Here is a 19,977-nt window from a genome sequence, read left to right on the forward strand (position 1 = left end):
TTCACCGTTGAGAGATTGAGCCAAAAACGATATAGTGCTGTAAAGCATTATCTTTAAAAAATGTATTGGGCCTGATATGTTTTCATGGATCAGGCATTACGTGGCATAGGTATGTGCTCCACCGAGTGCCCTTCTAGTTTTTCTAAAGATATCATCTTGCGATGGATTGTTTTGTTTGTTTATTTATTAACCTCTCCAATGCTTGCCTGATTGAGTACTTTCACATTACGCTTGGTAAAGCCAGATGGCCGATCAGGTGGAGGTTATGTGCAGCATCAAGAAGCTTCCCAATGTGAGCTACCCAGTGCTGACACCAAACCTACAGGGCTTCAAAGCTGCCGTAAGTGTAGCACTTTGGAAATTCCAAATTATTGAGCATTTGCCTGTCCAACTTTCACATTTTGTGCATATACCTTGGGTTTGTGTTCACACCATCAATTCCGACAGATAAATGTCGGTGCCAAGGAGGTTGCCATTTTTGGAGCAGCATCAGAATCATTTTCACAGAAGAACATTAACTGCTCCATCGCTGAGAGCATGGAGCGTTTTCAAGAGGTGATGGATGCTGCTCGTGTTGCTGGAATACCAGTCAGAGGGTACGGTTTTGAGAATGTGAAGGGTGGGGATATCAATAATTGGGGAAGTGAAAAAAGATTGAAAAGAAATGCAGTTTCAACATGGTAACATGAAGATTTGGGGTTACATTATTAAACTGGTTTGTGTAGGTGGCTTTGTCGACGCATAGCGAAAAGGCAGCATGCTGTTGGTGGCCAAGCATTAAATTGTCATATTTGTTTCTAAAGAACAGCCAAGTAGCACACAAGACATTTTGAGATTTTTATCTCCACCACCAAAGATAGATGGAGGTTATGTTTTCACCCCTGTTTGTCTGTCTGTGAACAGGATATCGCAAAATTTGGTGGACAAGTTCGGTGTGTGGCAAGGATGGATTGATTAGATTTTGGTGAAAATCCGGATCCGGATATTAGAATTTTAAAAGTGATTCTTCACCGTTGAGAGATGGGGCCAAAAAAAGATATATAGCACGATATCTCAAAAGTTGTGGACGGATTCGGACGAAACTTGCTGGACACATTGGGTATGTGGCAAGAATAAGCGGATGAGATTTTGGGTAAGGTCTGGATGCAGATCTGGCTGATCAATGAGGTACAGAACATAGACTATTCAGCCTGGCGGAGGTATACGCTCTACCGAGTGCTGTTCTAGTTTGTTTTAACCTGCATTTCTTCAGATGTGCTAAACCTGCACCAATAGTTATATTTTACCCCCTTTGCTCTCAATTTGCGATTTAAATGAAAACTCTCTACCCATCTACCCCTTCTGGTCATCAGTGTCACGTAAACGTCATCAAATGCTTTTTCAGCTTGGTTTTGTGTAACGAACAATGTGGCAGTTTAGTTTGGAGTTTCCATTACTTTTTGCATTTGCAACAATTTTTCTTTTTGCATTTTATTCGCACTGGTATGCCTGTTACTATAATACAGTTGCTGATTTGCATGTGTGAAGTTTGTAGTCAGGTTATTCTTGTCGCCACTGTGCCATCAAAAGACCAACTTTATGCTCCCTCTGGTTTAGGTATGTCTCCTGTGTGGTGGGATGTCCTTACGAAGGAAATGTCTCCCCAACAAAGGTTGCGGAGGTGAGTCCAACTTCTGATTGATTTTTATTTTTAATTTAATATATGCCTTAAATTAAAAGGGATGGTGGGGAGGGGAAGGACCATACAGCTTGCAATGTCAACTTTGTCACTTGAGTATCAGATTGTGGGTAAAGCATCCAACCAGAGTCTGGGAGGTTGTCTGTTTGATTCTGACTTTGTTTGAGTCATGTCAAATACTGGAGAAGTGGAAATTTTCACGGTAAGTGAGATGAAAATGAGTTTGAGTGTTTGGGCGTGGCCGGATCCAAGATGGCCGACTGGGGCGGCCGTCTTGAAAAAAGTTTTTGTAATAAATGGAAAACCGCTTATCTGATTTCAATTATTTTTCAATGGCGGGGGATTCCCCATCTCTGATGGGTATATTTAAATTTGTGGAGCCGGCACAAGACGCATGGCGATCTCGACGATGTTAACCATGTGAAACCCCAGCAAACGTTTACATAGGGAGGCTAGAAGGGCACTCGGTAGAGCGAATACCTCCTCCACACAACACCTGATCCACAAGAACATATCGGGCTCTACATTTTTGAAATTTCATGCTATATATTGTTTTTGGCCTCATCAATGGCACAGAATCACTTTAGATATTAAATAATTCTCATATCCACCAAAATCAAATTGATTCATCCTTGTCACACACCCTACCGGTCCACCAAGTTTCATACGAATCCATCCATAACTTCTCTCAATGGTGAAGAATCACTTAAAAAAAAATTGGATTCAGATCTTCACCAAAATTGAATCAATTCTTCTGTGTCGCACACCCAACCTGTCCAGCAAGTTTTGTTCGAATCCATCCACAACTTTTTGAGATATCCTGCACACAGATAGACAAAAAGTCAAGCAAACAGACAGACAGGAGTGAAAACGTAACCTCCTTCCACCTTCGGTGACAGAGGTAAAAAATAACTTGCCGTGTAACCAGAACTGAAGAGACGCAGACATAAAAACGTACCTAATTAAAAACCAATTTGTATAGAACCAATGAAATATGGATTGCATAATACAGTGGGAAAGCACATCAAATCATTCATGAATTGAATGCAGAGATTAGTAAAGCCATGGTCTCCTGGAGCATTGGATATTTTTTGTTAATATATATTTTTTTAATTTCATATTTCGGCCTCGGCATTGCTGTCTCATAAGCGAGTATGGGATGCTCACTCGTAACAGCTTTCAATATTTCCTCGTTAGCGGCATGGACAGACGGTACATCAAGCTCTGCTTTAACCTAACTTGCAGGTTTCAGACAACATTGAAGTTTGTCCGCTTTTGAAATTTGCTTGTAGATAACGAATATTTTACCTTGAATTGTGGACGATGAAGTACAGTACTGTAGTTGCAAACCAAGTAGACCTACACTACATGTGCTAGCCAGGCTCTTTGCTTGCTATTCACTCGGGGGTAACTGCATACGTCTGACACGCGCATTCTTTGTTCACTCTGGTACTGTAATTTCTCTTTAAAAAAAAGCAAATATATTCATGTGTTGTTAAATTTGCACCACTTCGTTATAGCGAGAAAATTGTTGTAATTCAAAAATGTACACATTCACAGTACTTTAAAAGTGAGTCAGACGACTGTTTATGTCAGTGATGCGTTCCTGGAAAGTGCGACGAATATCGAAATGACGTAAATCAAAGCAATTTTTCTTGGAGGAATTAATGGTATAAGGGAGGGATCCGTTCCTAATGTCACCACTTCTCGTATTGTATTTCGCTTATTACCGATATTACCCTTCTTTTTGCCATGAGCAGGTGATGAAGAGTACGACGACAAGGCGAGCAAACAATGGGGAGGCGAAATACACGGGCAGGTTGATGAACGGACACAGAGCTAAGACAGGCAGGCAGGACGACCTCCTCAATAACTCTCCTCACCGTCCTTTTTCTCCTCAGACCTCAACGTTATCTTCTTTTACCTCAGAACTCCCTCGATCCTCTCCGACACATCCAATCGCCCGATCTGGATCCTCCCTCTCCTTTCGGGCAACAAAAAACTCCACCACCGCCCCCCTCCCCTCGCAGGTGATCTGAGCTCCACCTTTGGGAGGCAATACAAGCTCCGCCCCTTTTTCTCTTGCAAAGTCTCCCGCACCTCTGGTCGAGGTTGACATAGAGGTTATACGCACAATTTCCTTAATGCTAATCCCGAACTAATTACCATGCATCACCCCCTGTATGGTGCATATTCAAAGAGACAATTGTTAACCTTTCCCAACTTATTACATCAAGATTGGCTAATTACCCATATACAGACGATGCTCCTCTATACATTCATATCTGCTCTCGGGTGATATCTAATCACCCCCCCTCCCCTCGCCCCCCCCAACCAAAATGTAATAATACCTTAACATGGCATGCATTTAAAACGTGGGAATTCTTCCAGATTTTTTGGAGTTAATTAGCCTAATTTACTCAGGAGATCATGACTATCATTTTGGTGTCACACTCCACATCATAAAGTTCCAATGGAGCTCCGCAAAAAACATGACACACACACACCTCGTTTTTTCATTTTCTGTTTCCAACAATTTTATCACATGCACATACACAATTGTAGAGTCTGGGCTATTCCTAAAATATATCATTTCAAGGATTGCTGTAAATGATATGAATTCTACAACATCCTCTATTTTCAACTTTATTTAAATTGTAAACCTCAAAACATGTTTCCTTTACTGAAAGTAAGAACCTTCACCTGGAAGCAATTGACTGGTTTCCTGACAGCATGAATCATCAGCTGGGCACCGTTATTCGTCGAGGTTTCTATCCTTTGAGCTGAGGACCTCTCCAAATGGCGGATCCGCAACCTTGGTCATGGATCCACATCAGTAGATTCACTACATCAGTTGTGTCCATGCAGTCGTTCAACCCATCAATGCAACATCACAAATCAAACTACTCGCTGGAGGATTTGATGTATTATCACATAGTTACAACTCCCATCATACATTCTATTATATGATACATGAAATCATGCACATCTTACCTAAAATACATGTCCACCAATGGGGAGGCGAAATACACAGGCAGGTTGACGAACGGACACAGAGCACAGGCACGACCACCCCACTCACCGATGAATCAAACTATTGTTCAAATATTGAAACGCTTATTTATAAGGGCTTTTATTTTTTATTTTTAACCAGCTTTCTTGTCTCCGAACAACTACAGACGGAGGTTTTAATGGTGTGTGTATATGTATGTATGTATATATATATATATATATATATATATATATATATATATATATATATATATATATATATATATATATATATTGTTACGGTTCGAGGAACCGTATGCATACAAACATACAGTACCCCCAAAGTCAGTTATTCCATTAAGTATATGTGCAGATAGAATCCCTCCTTGTGTGGAGTGGGAAAGCAAAAGGGGTGTGTTGCGATGGCATTTAGTTCGGTTTATAAATCATTTCTCCCCTTATATTTTGAACCACAGTACCCTCCTCTCGCTTGCTACTCTCGCATGGGACTGAACAAGCGCTTGTTCGCCTAACCGGCGACTCACTTTCCGAGGCAAAATCTTTGTGCAGTACCTTTTTGGCGAGTCCGGACACGGGGAGTGGGCGGGCTTCCCCGCATGGCCGAAATCCCGCCCAGAAAGGGGGGACCCCATGGAAACCCTGGCCAACCAAGGCAGACAGTGATGTCAGCTTCACCAAGGCCCCTCCTCGCTGAGGGAGATCTATAAAATTACGAAGCAACCCTGAGAGCGAGGAGCGTTGGAGTGAGACAGTTCATCTGCTGGTTGCGAAAGAAAGGAGGAAGGTCGTAGAGTGGTTGCGCTCTTTTGGGGTCGTTTGTTTTGAGTGTGAGAGAGCTGGGAAGAACTTGACCCGACCTTGACCGGGTCTCTCGTTGGGTCCTGTCTGCAGCCCTGATCCCCGCCTCGGACTCCGCTCTACTTTACCCGGGCTCCTTCGCAGACACAGTCTCCACGCGTGCGGCTGTGGACCGAGCCGCACGACCATTGGCAGGTGCTGCACCATGGAGCATCCCTTCCCTCCAACGTTCAGGTACCCGAAAGAACTGCGATCTCAGCTCACCTCCCTCTCTGGCTGTGGGGGTCCTTTGCCATACATCTGGGTTTATTTTCGTCTGAGTGTGTGGCGCCGTCTTTAAGTAGAATTGCATGTGTTTTTATTTGATCATTGTAAATCTTGCCTGTTTTATTCCCGCGTAAGTCTGCTCTGTGTCCTTCTTTTGTAAGTTGATTGTAAATAAATTATTGTGGAAATGTTCCCAGTTCGTTTTTAGGACATCTCTACTCAGATGACCTAATAAAGCCGGACCAAATGTCCGTCCGTCTGTCAACAATTTTTCTTTCCGATCTTGATGAAACTTCGTATGTGGGTAGAGGTCGATGAGTGTTGAACAACGATATAACTTTTGTCCGGGTTCAGGGTCAGGGTCAAGGTCACGAGGTCACGTAAGTTATAATAATCGCCATTTTCAAAACCTATCTCGTCTGCCATTTTACAAGATATTCGGCAACTGTTTATTGATTATGATAGTAAAAAATATTATCTTGTATCTAACCAGACAGATTTTTGAATTTCCATCCCGTTTGGCCGCCCCGTAACCTGGAAGATGGTCAAAAACACCTCCCAGTACAAAAAACTTTTTACTTCCGATCTTGATGAAATTTGGTATGTGGGTAGAGTTCGATGAGTGATACCCAATGACATTTTTTCCCGGATTCGAGGTCAGGGTCAAGGTCACGAAAGTTGTGAAAGTTGCCATTTTCAAAACCTATCCAGTCTGTCATTTTAGGAGATATCTGGCAACAGTTCATCGATTATGTAGTAAAAAAACATTATAGAGATTACCGTCACCTCCACACGGGGGTAATTTTTTGTCTTTTCCTGCATTCGTCTAGCATGGTTCGGATCTGAGTTTAGCCTGGTCTTTATCCCCGATAATCTGTTCATTCTTGGCGGGTCTGTTCGGCTGCATCCAAATGGGAAAGGTAGTTGGTAGTTGGTGGAGTGATCGGTTCGCGCAAGGCGTACTGAGGGCGTGGTTCCCCGGTAGTCGAAACCGCGTGGTTAATTAGGTAAATTGATTCTAGACAAAAAGACCCTACGCTATGCGGTGGAGGTATTGGCGTCCACGGTCGGTTAAGCGACCCGCCGCGTCACGGAATTATCCGTGAGTGACAGCCTACAATTCCAGGAGTCTGGTGGGAGGCGACTTAACTTCCCCCACCTAGCGGTCGTTCTCGCCACCAGAACCCGGCCCGCAACAATATTTATATAGATAGATATATTATAATGATTTGTATAAATATCTCGTTAATAATATCTTTAGTATTCGTATTCTATTTTGTGTCTTTTATGATCTTATAGAAAACTTGTTTTAATCTGCTAACTGTGGCTCCCTTTGTTAGCATACGCCTGACTAGTTGTTTTAATCTATTGACAAGTTCAATGCTGTGTGTGGTTGCTCTCACAGTCCTAATTATTTCACCTGCAACTGTACCATAGAATAACTTCTTCAGAATGTTGCTGTCTAAGAAAGGCATTTGTACAATGTGGAATGGAAAAGCATCTCATTTATCAAATAATTTGGTGTGAAATTTATGATTATTGATGTATCGATTTGTAATTCCAAAAATTGAACGGAAGTGTGAGTTTGGTTTTCTTTTTTAAATTTGAGTTCTTTTTGATTATATATCATGAAGCTGATCAAATACAAACCTGTCATCAATGAATCTAAAGATGTTTCCACACATTCGTGCAGTTGTTGGTTTATTCCTGCACATGTTCTGGATCCAATTATTCATACATGTGCAGGAATAAATTTGCAAATTAAGGGGCTGGATTTGAACCCATGGGTATCCACACTGTCTGCTGGAGTATCCTGTTGCCAAATGTAAAGAAAGTGTTGTTTTGGAGAAATGGAATACTTTCTTTTGGTTAATTTTTTTGAAACACACACCGACACGACACACCGACACGACACACCGACACGACACACCGACACGACACACCGACACGACACACCGACACGACACACCGACACGACACACCGACACGACACACCGACACGACACACCGACACGACACACCGACACGACACACCGACACGACACACCGACACGACACACACACACGACACACACACACGACACACACACACGACACACACACACGACACACACACACGACACACACACACGACACACACACAGCACACACACACGACACACACACAGCACACACACACACGGCATACACACGACACACACACATGACACACACACACGACACACACACACGACACACACACACGACACACACACACGACACACACACACGACACACGACACACACACGACACACGACACACACACGACACACGACACACACACACACACACGACACACACACACACACACACACACACACGACACACACACACACGACACACACACACACACACGACACACACACACGACACACACACACACGACACACACACACACGACACACACACACACACACACACACACACACACACACACGACACACACACACACACGACACACGACACACACACACGACACACACACACGACACACACACACGACACACACACACGACACACACACACGACACACACACACGACACACACACACGACACACACACACGACACACACACACGACACACACACACGACACACACACACGACACACACACACGACACACGACACACACACGACACACGACACACACACGACACACGACACACACACACACACACGACACACACACACACACACACACACACGACACACACACACGACACACACACACACACACGCCACACACACACACGACACACACACACACGACACACACACACACGACACACACACACACACACACGACACACACACACACACACGACACACACACACACACAACACGGCACACAACACGTCACACACCCACACACACACAACACGACACACACACACACAACACGACACACACACACACGACACACACACAACACGGCACACACACACACGACACACACACACACAACACAAACACAACACACACACACACACAACACACACACGACACACACACGACACACACACGACACACACACGACACACACACGACACACACACGACACACACACGACACACACACGACACACACCACACACACGACACACACGTCACACACGACACACACGACACACACGACACACACGACACACACGACACACACGACACACACGACACACACGACACACACGACACACACGACACACACGACACACACGACACACACACGACACACACGACACACACACGACACACACACGACACACACACGACACACACACGACACACGACACACGACACACACTAACCTCATTAATGAGCAAGGAAACAAAAAGGTGACACATCTACTTTGCATGGATGATTTTAAACTCTTTGCACCAAACGACGAAAAATTTGCGGAACAACTGGAATTCGTGAAACGGTACTCTGACGACATCTAAAGAGAATTTGGTCTAGATGAATGTGCGAAGTACACATTCGTGCAAGGTTTACCAACATAAAAATCGACTTGGATACAACAATGCAGGAGCTGGACAACGAGGCATCTTCCAAATACCTTGGAGTCGAAGAAAACCACCAAATATGTCATAAAAAAATGCACAAAACAATTACCAAAGAATACCTTTGGAGAACGAGGCTGATCCTGAAAAATACCTCTCCCCAAGAAACAAAAGGAAAGCCATAAACCAACAAGCAGTACCAGTGTTTCAATACAGCTACGGACTAGTAAACTGGCCACATGCAGAAATCAGAAAACTTGATATCAGAACAAGAAAACTCCTCACTATCCACCAAATGTTCCACAAAAATCAATGCATCCCGAGAAAGTACCTGCCGAGGAAAGGAGGCGGCAGCATAATGGAACTCGATCAAGTGCACATAGCAACGAATGTAGGATTATCAGAGTACGTGAAAAGTTCAACAGATTCAGGAATACAATTTGTACACAAGCATGAACACAACAAGCCAGAAAAGGTATCTCTCACTCACGCTGCAAACAATCTTCCAAATACAGGTGTGCATAGTAGATGTCACGCACCAAACCCAAATGGCAACAAATACAGTCCCAATGAATGCAAAAAAGACAAAAGAAAAATACAACACGAAATACCAACAGATATATTGTGACAATTGGGAGAAAAAGAAGAGTTGGACAGATTGTGGATAGACAAAGAAAGATCACTGGAATGGTGAAGAAGAGGTCACCTCAATTAGGATGGAGAACAAATCATTATAAATGCCCAAGACCAAGGACACTGAATGAATGGCTTTAAAAATGGCAGGACTGAGCCAATCAGACAAGTGTAGAGTTTGCAAGGTAGAAACAGAAAGTACAAGCCACCTCCTATTGGAATGTAAAAAAACTCCTGTCAGAACAGCTGTACAAACAAAGGCACAACAAGGTATGTGGAGTAATTCACTGGCACATCTACAAAAGTCTCCATATCCAAGTTCCAGAAAACTCATGGAAACATGAACCAAAAGCAATCATTGAAAACAAGGACAAAATGCTCACATACGACCTGATGGATCCCATCCAGCGTGAACATAGAAAACAAAGCACTGTGACTGGACATGGCACTCAGATGAAAAAAGGAAAAAAGCATTGTTACTTGAGATTTCAGTACCCAGTAATTTTGGTCTAAATAATGCAGAAATCAAGAAAATGACCAAATATCAAGACCTAAAGAATGAAGTGGAAAGATCTTGGAATTTGAAGAGTGCCAAAATTGTACCAGTGATAATTAGAGCAACGGGAATGATAAAGGAGAACATCACATAGATCCTACAAACCATCTCTGGGAACATTACCACAAACTCCAGTTGAAGGGCTGTCCGGGGCTCAGTGACGATCCTGACAAGAGCCATCGGACCAAAACTCCAACAACAGCACAACTTAGGCCATGAATCGTGATCCTTCACTGAAACTAGTCCTGGGAGGACTTTGTTCCACCTTCTGATACCTGAATTATGGAGAGAACAAAACACACACACACACACACACACACACACACACACACACACACACACACACACACACACACACACACACACACACACACACACACACACACACACACACACACACACACACACACACACACACACACACACACACACACACACACACACACACACACACACACACACATATACACACACATATACACACACACACCATCATCCATTTACTGTGGTGGCCAAAAATATTGGCACCCTTGCACTTTTTTCAAATAACTCACAATTTTCTCGAAAAATTAGTTGAAATTGACAAAAAGTATTTTGTCTCCACAGTTTTTTATTTCACTGTTAATATCACAGAAACTTTGTTTTTGATTCAAAACTTAATACATCCTTTTAAATCAGAAAATAAAAAGAAATGGCTTTAACAAAATTATTGACACCCTGTACTTAATATTTGGTAGCACAGCCTTTGGACAAAATAACTGCAGTCAAGCACTTCCAATAGCCATGAATGAGCTTCCTACACCTCTCAACTTGCAGTTTGTCCCACTCTTCTTGTACAAACTGCTCCAGTTCTCCCAGATTTGAAGGGTGCCTTTTCCCAATTGCTGTTTTCAGATCTCCCCACAGGTGTTCAATGGGATTTAGATCTGGACTCATTGCTTGCCACTGCAGAACAGTTTAGCATTTTGTCTTGAACCATTCCTGGGTGTTTTGGAGGTGTGTTTGGGGTAATTGTCCTGCTGCAAGACCCATGTCCTTTGACGGAGACCCAGCTTTCTGACACTGGGTTGAATATTGCACTCCAAAATGCCTTGGTAATCTCCTGATTTAATGATGCCATGCACACATTCAAGGCATCTAGTACCAGAGGCAGCACAGCAACCGCAAAACATCACTAAACCTCCTCCATGTTTGACTGTAGGGAAGGTGTTCTTTTCTTTGAAGGCTTCATTTTGTTTTCTGTAAACATAGAGATGATGTGCTTCACCAAAAAGCTCTAATTTGGTCTCATCTGTCCACAGGACATTCTCCTCGAAGGATTTTGGCTTGTTCAGGTGTGTTTTGGCAAACTCCAGTCAGGCTTTCTTATCTCTATCTCTATCTCTTTCAGCAGTGGGGTCCTCCTTGGTCTCCCACCATAGAACCCCCTTTCATTGAGTTGGCGACGGATGGTGCGAGTTGAAACTGTCGTACCTTGTGTCTGAAGGTCAGCTTGAATCTGTTTGGCAGTTGATCGAGGTGCTTTCTCCACCATTCGAACAATCCTTCACTGCAATCTTCGATCAAGTTTTCTCTTGCGGTCACGTCCAGGGAGGTTGGCTGCAGTGTCATAGGCCTTAAACTTCCTGATAACATTGCGGACGGTGGACACAGAAACATCAAGGTCTCTGGAGATGTACTTGAAGCCTTGAGATTGTCCATGCTTGGCTACAATCTTATCTGACCTCGTCAGACAATTCTCTGGTTTTCTTTCCTTTCTCCATGCTTATTGTGGTGCACACAGTGACACAAAACAGCAGAATGACTCTTTTTTTTTTTCTCTACTCAAACTGGTTGAATGAGTGATTTTTATATTGCAGGCACCTACAACTCACCACAGGTGAGTTCAATTCCAAAGTAAAGGAGAATCACATGCTTGAAATCTAATTGTTTCTCACTTCTAAAAGGTGCCAATAATATTGTCCGGGCCATTTTAGGATTTCTGTTTGGAATAAGCTAAGATTTAGCATTTTTTTCAGGTTTTTTTTTTGTTGTTTGTTCCATTGCAAACTAAAGAGATACATTTGTGGATACCAAAATATATTTTCATTTCAACAATTTTCTGGAAGAAATGGTTCATTATTTGAAAAAAGTGCAAGGGTGCCAATATTTTTGGCCATGGCAGTACAGTCGACGTCGGTTCTATTCAAATACACATACGTAATACATAAAATAAAATGATTACCAGACATATGTAAATAAAAATAAACCTCTTCTGGAATCTGTCAAACTTAGTACCTCTTGTTCTTCCTCCATCTTGAATGAACATCGGAATTTTTATAGATAGTAGGAGTCAAACTTCATAACCCGGCAACACCAATTGCACATTCACTAGCTACCATTCCACAAATAACATCTAATTTCAGTTCTAAGGGAACACAACTTACATTGCCTGTTAGCAAATCTACAGGATGGTACATTAGTTTATGTGCGAAGCAAAGTACAGTCGTTCTTTCGGCGATTTTGTGATCTCCAGATTTGGTACTTTGGCAATGTATCTTTATCAGTTTTGTAAGTGCTGAAAACGCTCAAGAATAAAAGGTGTAGCTTTTACAGTGACGTAAGTGCGAGTTGAGGTGATGAAAATCGGGTCGTAGTATTAATAACGTGTTTACGGATTTGTAAAATGACGTGAAAAGCGGAGCCATAAATCAGGGTGTTACTCTATGTACTGCTTCCTCACTTGGAGGATAGATTGTGGACAAACTCCATGGGTTGACTTAAAAAAAAAAAAACAAGGAAATAAGGTTGGGTATCGTGGCGTGCACCTGTAATTCGGCTACTCAGAGGCTGGGGTTGGGAGATCGCTTGAGGATGAGAGCCCTGCATTGTGCCATACTGAGAGATGGTACAAAGCAGCCTGGCTGGTATGGTGGCACCCAACCCTGATTGTCAGGACAGGCCAGATCAGATTTGTGGCTTGCTGCAGGTATCATGTAAAACCTGTACTAACCTGTTCATGGTCGAGTGTCGGCGACTAAACTGGCTCCTCCCACCATTTCCCCCTGGTGTGGAGAGTGCATGGGCATTGACACCCAGCAGCATTAAATACAAAACCTGCCAAACGGCGGAGGAACTCCTTGTGAGCCAAAAGCCATCCATATCTGGTGCCAACGATGTCTGTGGGCATCCTCCTGCAGTTGGTTACCTTCCCTTGGAGGTTGGTGTGGCACCATTTGCACTCCAGCCACCACAAAACACTTCATTCCGCAGAAAACACTGTAGTGTGGTGCTGGGGTGTCGTCCACCAGATGGCGGTCTCTTCGGGTTAACCTGAGGTAGTCCCTTCAGGTGGGTGGCTGGAATGTCCCCATCTCTATGAGATGAGGATGGGTCAGGCATCTGTTTGGGGAATGGCCAGACTGAGGCCCCTGGAGTACCTGCGGAAAAAGTGGACAGCGATTCGCTGTGGTGCACGTTCCGCATGTATGTATGTATGTATATTGGTATTGTGTCCTTGGTCTTGGGCATTTATTTTGATTTGTTTTCCATCCCAATTGAGCTGACCTCTGCTTAGCCATTCCAATGAGTCTTCTTTGTTGTCTATGCTCAATCTGTCCCTTTTTTTTTTAATCGTACCTCCCTGCTCTTTTGACGTTCTCCCAGTTGTCGGTGTATGTCTGTTGCTATTTCACTTTATTTTTATTTTGTCTTTTTTGCAATTGCAGGGGCTGTCTCGGTTTCATCAAAATAAAGATCAATTACTGTACCATAGTTCCAAGAAGGAAGCCAGACATCACCACACACCACACACCATACATACATACATACATACATACATACATACATACATACATACATACATACATACATACATACATACATACATATACTATATACATACAAACACACAGATATATTATGTACTGGTAAGTACTTTAAAAAAGCTCTTTTATTTGAACTTATAACCTTCACTTGTAAGCAATCGACTGATTTCCAAACTGCCCGGATCATCAGTTGGGCACCGTTTTTCATTGAGGTTTCGAACCTTTCAGCCCAGAACCTCTCCAAATGGTGGATCTACAACCCGGGTCACAGGTCCACATCAGTAGATTACTCGACATCAATGGATCCACTACCCAAAGTTGTGTCCAGATATTCACATCTTCATCTGTTCCTGTTTGGAATTTTTTTGTTGTGTGCGTTTGGGATGCCTTCTCTAGTTATTGTTGTCTTCGTGTTTGCATACATAATGGATTTAGTAGTCTGTCAAACTTTTGACGTACTCGGCCAATCCTACAGTTGTCATTCTGTGCACTTGGTTGAGTTCAATCAGGCCGCTTTCTCCTTGTCTTGACAGGTACATTCTCACAATGCATTGATTTTTGTGGAGAGTTTGAGGAGTTAGGAGTTATCCTTGTTTTGATGTCTCGTTTGTTGACTTCCAATTGTGGCCAGTTTATTATTCCTCAGCTGTATTGGAACACTGGTACTGTTGATTTATGGCTTTGATTTTGTTTTTCGAGGTGAGATATGTTTTCAGGATCACCCTCGTTATATATGTACATATTCTTTGGTAATTGTTTTGCGCATTGGTTTTTGAAATATTTGGTGGCCCTCTTCTCAGAGGTATTTGTGTGAGGGTTCATTTTCTAGTTCCTGTATTGTTATGTTTAGGTTTTTAATTTTTACCACATGGGGTCTAAGCACCGCTCGCGATCTCTTTTCTTGTGTACAGTTCATTTGAATGTCTATTTCTCCATTATTCGTGAACAGAATTTGATTAAAAAAAAAAATTGACAGGCATATACTGGACACATATGTGCAGGCATTAACTGAGCCCAAAGTGCGATTGCCGGCCCATTTTGGCTCATTTTCTTAAAATTACTATTTCTCAGTTATTCGTGAAAGAAACCGGATCAAACTTGACAGGTATATAATATTCTTGAGGTCACTTTGCAGGCATTAACTGAGCCCAAAGTGCGATTCTGGCCCTTTGGGCTGAGAAACAGCCCTTTCGGCCCATTTTCTTAAATTTGTTATTAAAATTTTTTTTTAATGCGCTGGGCGCTGCCCAATGCAAAATTAAGTCGCAAATGATATGAAACTAGCCTCACTCTTGTGAGGTGTTCTGGTTTATTTTTCTGATGCGAAGAAAATGTTACCAAATTTCAAAACTATCTGTCGGCTGTACTATCGCTCACCTGAGAGTTGTACAAATGAACTCCCACGGGGTATGTTCGCAATCCGAACTTGTTTAAAATGTTATCCGTTTTTGTTGGTTTACCTTGTATTAATGTGCACTTGGCACACTTATCTCGGCCAAATTCCATTTGAATGTCGTCGGAGTACCGTTTCACAAATTTCAGTTCTGCCAAGAAGCATCACCTTCACTGTCTCTTTGGAAATTCTTATTGGATGTTATGGTGTATGTGTCTGCTCATTAATGAGGTTGCTCTGGATCCAGGGCCAGGCAAATTAGGAGGGTGGGGAGTGAATGCTGTCTCCTTGGAAGATCACACGTGGTATCTTCACTCCTAATATTGGGATTTGCTAGATATCCGTTATTGTCAGGTTGCGTGCGTGCGTGCGTGCGCGTGTGCGTGCAACGTGAGGCTCCACAGCACAAACCAGCAAACCGATTTCGATGAAACTTGGCGAACAGGTGCCATATGGTCTGGGAGTGTGCGCGTTTGAGTTTCGTTGCTAAGCAACCACCCGTTGCTATGCAGCGGCCGAAAAACCGCGTTTTAAGAACCCAAACGGTAACTGGCGTAGCGCGGCTTCTCTGATAGGTAGAGCGACCAGACCAACTGCTACCTATTCCTTGCATCTCCATCCAGTTATCGCAACAGCATAACGTTCCTCTATCTCTCATAGTTTCCGAATGGCAGCCCTCCAAATGCGGAAAGGTGGTGAACCAGGGAATATGTTAAGTGACCTTGACCTCTGAAACCGTCGACTGCGGAACGTTCAAATTCGGTGTATGGATAGAGTTTAATAACTACTACAATATTGAACCACAGCATTTTTCCAGATTCGATCACCAAGGGTGTCGGGGCTGAAATACGCAATATTCGAAAAAATACTTTTTCTCGACCTACGTTCACTATTTTCAATACTTGTCCTACAGTTTTGAATGTGGAGAAACGAGACTTCGGAATTAAACATTTCGAGATATTTAGAAAATTTTACTCGAGCCGATTTTTGATTTAGGTTTTATTTTTCAAATGGTAGTCCTGTGAGGAGTGCCAGTTGGCAAAATACGCAATAGGAAAAATATTGCTAGGCAGAGGAACAATTGTATGTGAACCAATACGTCTTGGCAATGAATCTTCGTCGGTGGTTTGGTCAGAATGAAAAGCATCGTATCCAGCGCTTCGATCCTAGCGGAATCCTCGTCGCCTATCGGCTTGTTTCAATCTTTTCTTCTGAGTGCTGTGGTATCATTGTGGTGTTCCAGAGCTGCATTGTTTTATCAAGCAGTTCGATTATTTGGAGGTTGATCTTGTCCAACTGTATGCATTTTATCATCCATAGATGTGATAATATCAAAAGCTTTTTAAAAATAGTCTATCCAGCCTGTGGACAATTTGGTTCTTCTCGTATTGCAGTTTTCTAGTACGGCCTTGTTTAGTAGTCTATACTTTTGTAACATCCTCTTGTATCGCTTCTGTTCTTCCTCTCAGCCTCCTAAGTGCTGTGTTAGGTAGTGGTACATTGTTTCTGTGATGATTCCCGTCGGGTATATGTGTGTGGTTTTTTGTGTATTCTGTCAGCTCATCCATGAGCCTTACACTTAAAAAAAGAGAAACCAAGTACTTTGTAAGTACTCATTTCATAAATTTTTTATTTTGTGTTGTCCTTCGTTGTGACTGATGAAGTGGGTAAAGTGTTGTTGTATTGCCCTCACTGTTGTGGGTTAGATTCCCAATGCTATTCAGCAAAGATTTCCACACCCACAACAGTGGTGACCTCCTCCAGGATTGGTTCTTAGCCATGGAAAGATGCACATGGGAGCACCTCACTGGGCTGCCAAGAGTATGAGCATCCATCCATCACCACCAACTCATTTAGTCAAGGCTGGAGAATCCATGTTCGGCTTGTGTAATAAACGAATAACCTCCCCATCCCACCCCCTGCCAAAAAATAGTGTTTAACTCGAAAGTCAAATTACTTTAATTTTTGTTCACATTAATTGCCAATGTTACATATGTTCTGCTGCACCTGGTACTACCTCTGATCACTTAAATCATCTGAAGACTTGTCCTCCAGGTGGCAAAGCAGATGCATGATATGGGATGCTATGAGGTATCTCTGGGAGACACGATTGGAGTCGGTACGCCTGGCAGCATACGTGCTATGTTGGTGGCCGTACTCCATGAGCTTCCTGCAGGCGTCCTCGCTATGCATTGCCACAATACTTATGGTCAGGCTCTCGCAAACATCCTAACCGCATTGCAGGTATGATCAAGTGCCATGGTTCTTTTCTTAACGTCTAGGTTTCATGCATAGCAGCAGCTTTTCTCACCACAAGTTAACCTGTGGCTGTGAATTCTGCTGTGTTTAGCAGGGGATTGATGCTGCTTTGGAGAAATGCTTCGAACTGAGGTTGTCGTGTTTTACTGTGTTCAGCAGGGAGGGATTGACACAAACATTGAGTGAAAACAGTAAAAACAATACGTAAATAAAGTTTTCATCGTTTTATCCCCACGTTGTATCATGCACAACAGGATGCAGTGTGACACATAAGCTTTGTTGTGCTATGTGCCCATCATCGTAGATGGGTGTAAGCGTTGTGGATTCGTCAGTTGCGGGACTTGGAGGGTGCCCCTATGCCAAAGCGGCATCAGGAAACGTAGCAACTGAGGATGTGCTCTACATGCTACATGGGCTGGGGATAGATACGGTGAGTTGCAGTGGGAATAACCTAATTTACAGCACCTGATTGCTGGGAGTGTGACTGCTGCTGATGCAGCAGTGCCCCCTGTAGGTTAGACTTTAGAGCACAGATTTGTAATTTGTTCAGTGTGCTTGTGATTACTCACCGATTTCAGAAAGACACAAATGGGCTCCTGAACATCCACAAACCAGATAAGATAAAGGCATTTGAAATTGTTGTTCTGCGTATCATATTACAAACTCATAACCATTTAATTTCCACCCCTCCCCCTCCCCTCCCCTCCATGAACTTCTGTGAACCCAAGGGAGTGGATCTGCAAAAAGTTGTAGAAGCTGGAAATTTCATCTGCAGAGTATTGGGCCGACCCAATGACTCCAACGTAGCTAGAGCAACATCAAAGCTGTAAATTCACACTTGATTTTTTAAGAGACCTCAGTCCCAATAAGTTTGTATGAACAGTAGCTCCACATAAGTGTCACAAATGTTTATTGTAATTGATCTCATGGTGGAGCTGCACATATCATGTTAATCATAACAGGTGATGGCAGGATGGACAGACCCTCAAGTTCCAAGATGTTATTCTGAGTATTGCTTCTTGGTTGTTAAACCACTATAAGCGAACATATTACATTTGCACTTCTTTGGATTTTTTATTTAAAAAAAAAAAAAAAAAAATTGCTGGACAATGAACATTGGTGATATTCCTATCTGATAGTTGTATGGCACAGTTGTTTTTGCTTTCCCCATGACATTTAAAAGCTGTGCTGCAGTCGTTGCATTCTACTAATAAAGGTTTTCACTGTTCAAACTGCTGCCTTTTTACAGTTAAAGTGTATATTCATATTGACGAATAGCATAGAATATATTTTTTTTTTTTACATGAACAATTCCTTTTCTTAGCAAGATGTGAAAAATTCACACACATACTTCCATCAGTGTTCAGGTAGAATCAATTAGAACCCACTTGATCAAGTGAATGTGAAACCATATACAGTATACCTATTGTGTAACAAACTCGATCCTTTCATTCATGCATCAGTAAACGGTGGGTGTGTGCAGTTCTTCACCCAGAGCAAGGTAATGGCATCTCAGTGCAGCCACCTGTTCTTCGTGTTCCCGAATTGCCTCCTCGTGCCGCTGCTTGCTGCAGGCCAGTGCTTGCTCCCAAGCGACCCGTCTCCGAGCTCTACCTTCCTCCAGTGTTGCATTCTAAATGGAATGCATCATGCAATCATTATTATTAACTGCCTAATCTATATGATCCACGAAGTGTACATCAACAGCAGTTGCTCAGGCCAGCAGTTTTACCAATGAACTCATGACTGTAAAGTGAACAAGTCCTCAGCAGGTAAGATGAGCTTGCTCTTCACAAAACTGGTTTAAAAGTTTGCTTTTATCAAAAATTGAAATAAGTCATAATTACAGTTCACAAGCATTAAGTGATACCCCAGGTTGTAAAATAAATAAATAAATTGTAATACGCCACCTCATCAGAGCTGTTCTCACATTGCAGGATCCGACTGCTCATGTGGTTCACGGCTTGTACTGCGGGACAGATGGGGTGAGAACAAGCTTGAAGGGTTTTGGCGAAGTTGGAGAGAGCTGTGGCAAAC

At 42.7% G+C, this 19,977-nt stretch overlaps 2 protein-coding genes across 6 annotated transcripts in view; one reads left to right on the plus strand and one right to left on the minus strand.

The window, feature by feature from the left end:
• The window catches only part of LOC147017275 (hydroxymethylglutaryl-CoA lyase, mitochondrial-like), a 21,423-nt gene extending 2,251 nt beyond the window's left edge, over positions 1-19,172 (plus strand). For 3 of the 4 annotated variants that reach the window (XM_085846749.1, XM_085846750.1, XM_085846748.1), the window contains 6 exons: positions 245-340; positions 448-596; positions 1,597-1,660; positions 17,737-17,925; positions 18,245-18,370; positions 18,669-19,172. In XM_085846749.1, coding sequence (XP_085702875.1) covers positions 245-340; positions 448-596; positions 1,597-1,660; positions 17,737-17,925; positions 18,245-18,370; positions 18,669-18,770 — 726 coding nt within the window. In that variant the 3' untranslated portion in view covers positions 18,771-19,172. Of the gene's footprint in view, positions 1-240; positions 341-447; positions 597-1,596; positions 1,661-17,736; positions 17,926-18,244; positions 18,371-18,668 lie in introns of all 4 variants that reach the window. The other variant, XM_085846751.1, reaches the window with a different exon arrangement.
• Positions 19,024-19,977, minus strand: part of BLOC1S5 (biogenesis of lysosomal organelles complex 1 subunit 5) — a 10,543-nt gene continuing 9,589 nt past the window's right edge. For both annotated transcript variants that reach the window (XM_085846754.1, XM_085846752.1), the window contains exons 4-5: positions 19,851-19,909; positions 19,024-19,573 (exon numbers count right to left, since the gene is read on the minus strand). In XM_085846754.1, coding sequence (XP_085702880.1) covers positions 19,400-19,573; positions 19,851-19,909 — 233 coding nt within the window. In that variant the 3' untranslated portion in view covers positions 19,024-19,399. The remainder of the gene's footprint in view (positions 19,574-19,850; positions 19,910-19,977) is intronic.

The sequence above is a fragment of the Eptatretus burgeri genome, chromosome 11, assembly GCF_056783735.1.
Source record: "Eptatretus burgeri isolate ZD-2024b chromosome 11, Ebu_testis_v1, whole genome shotgun sequence".
NCBI lineage: Eukaryota > Metazoa > Chordata > Myxini > Myxiniformes > Myxinidae > Eptatretus > Eptatretus burgeri.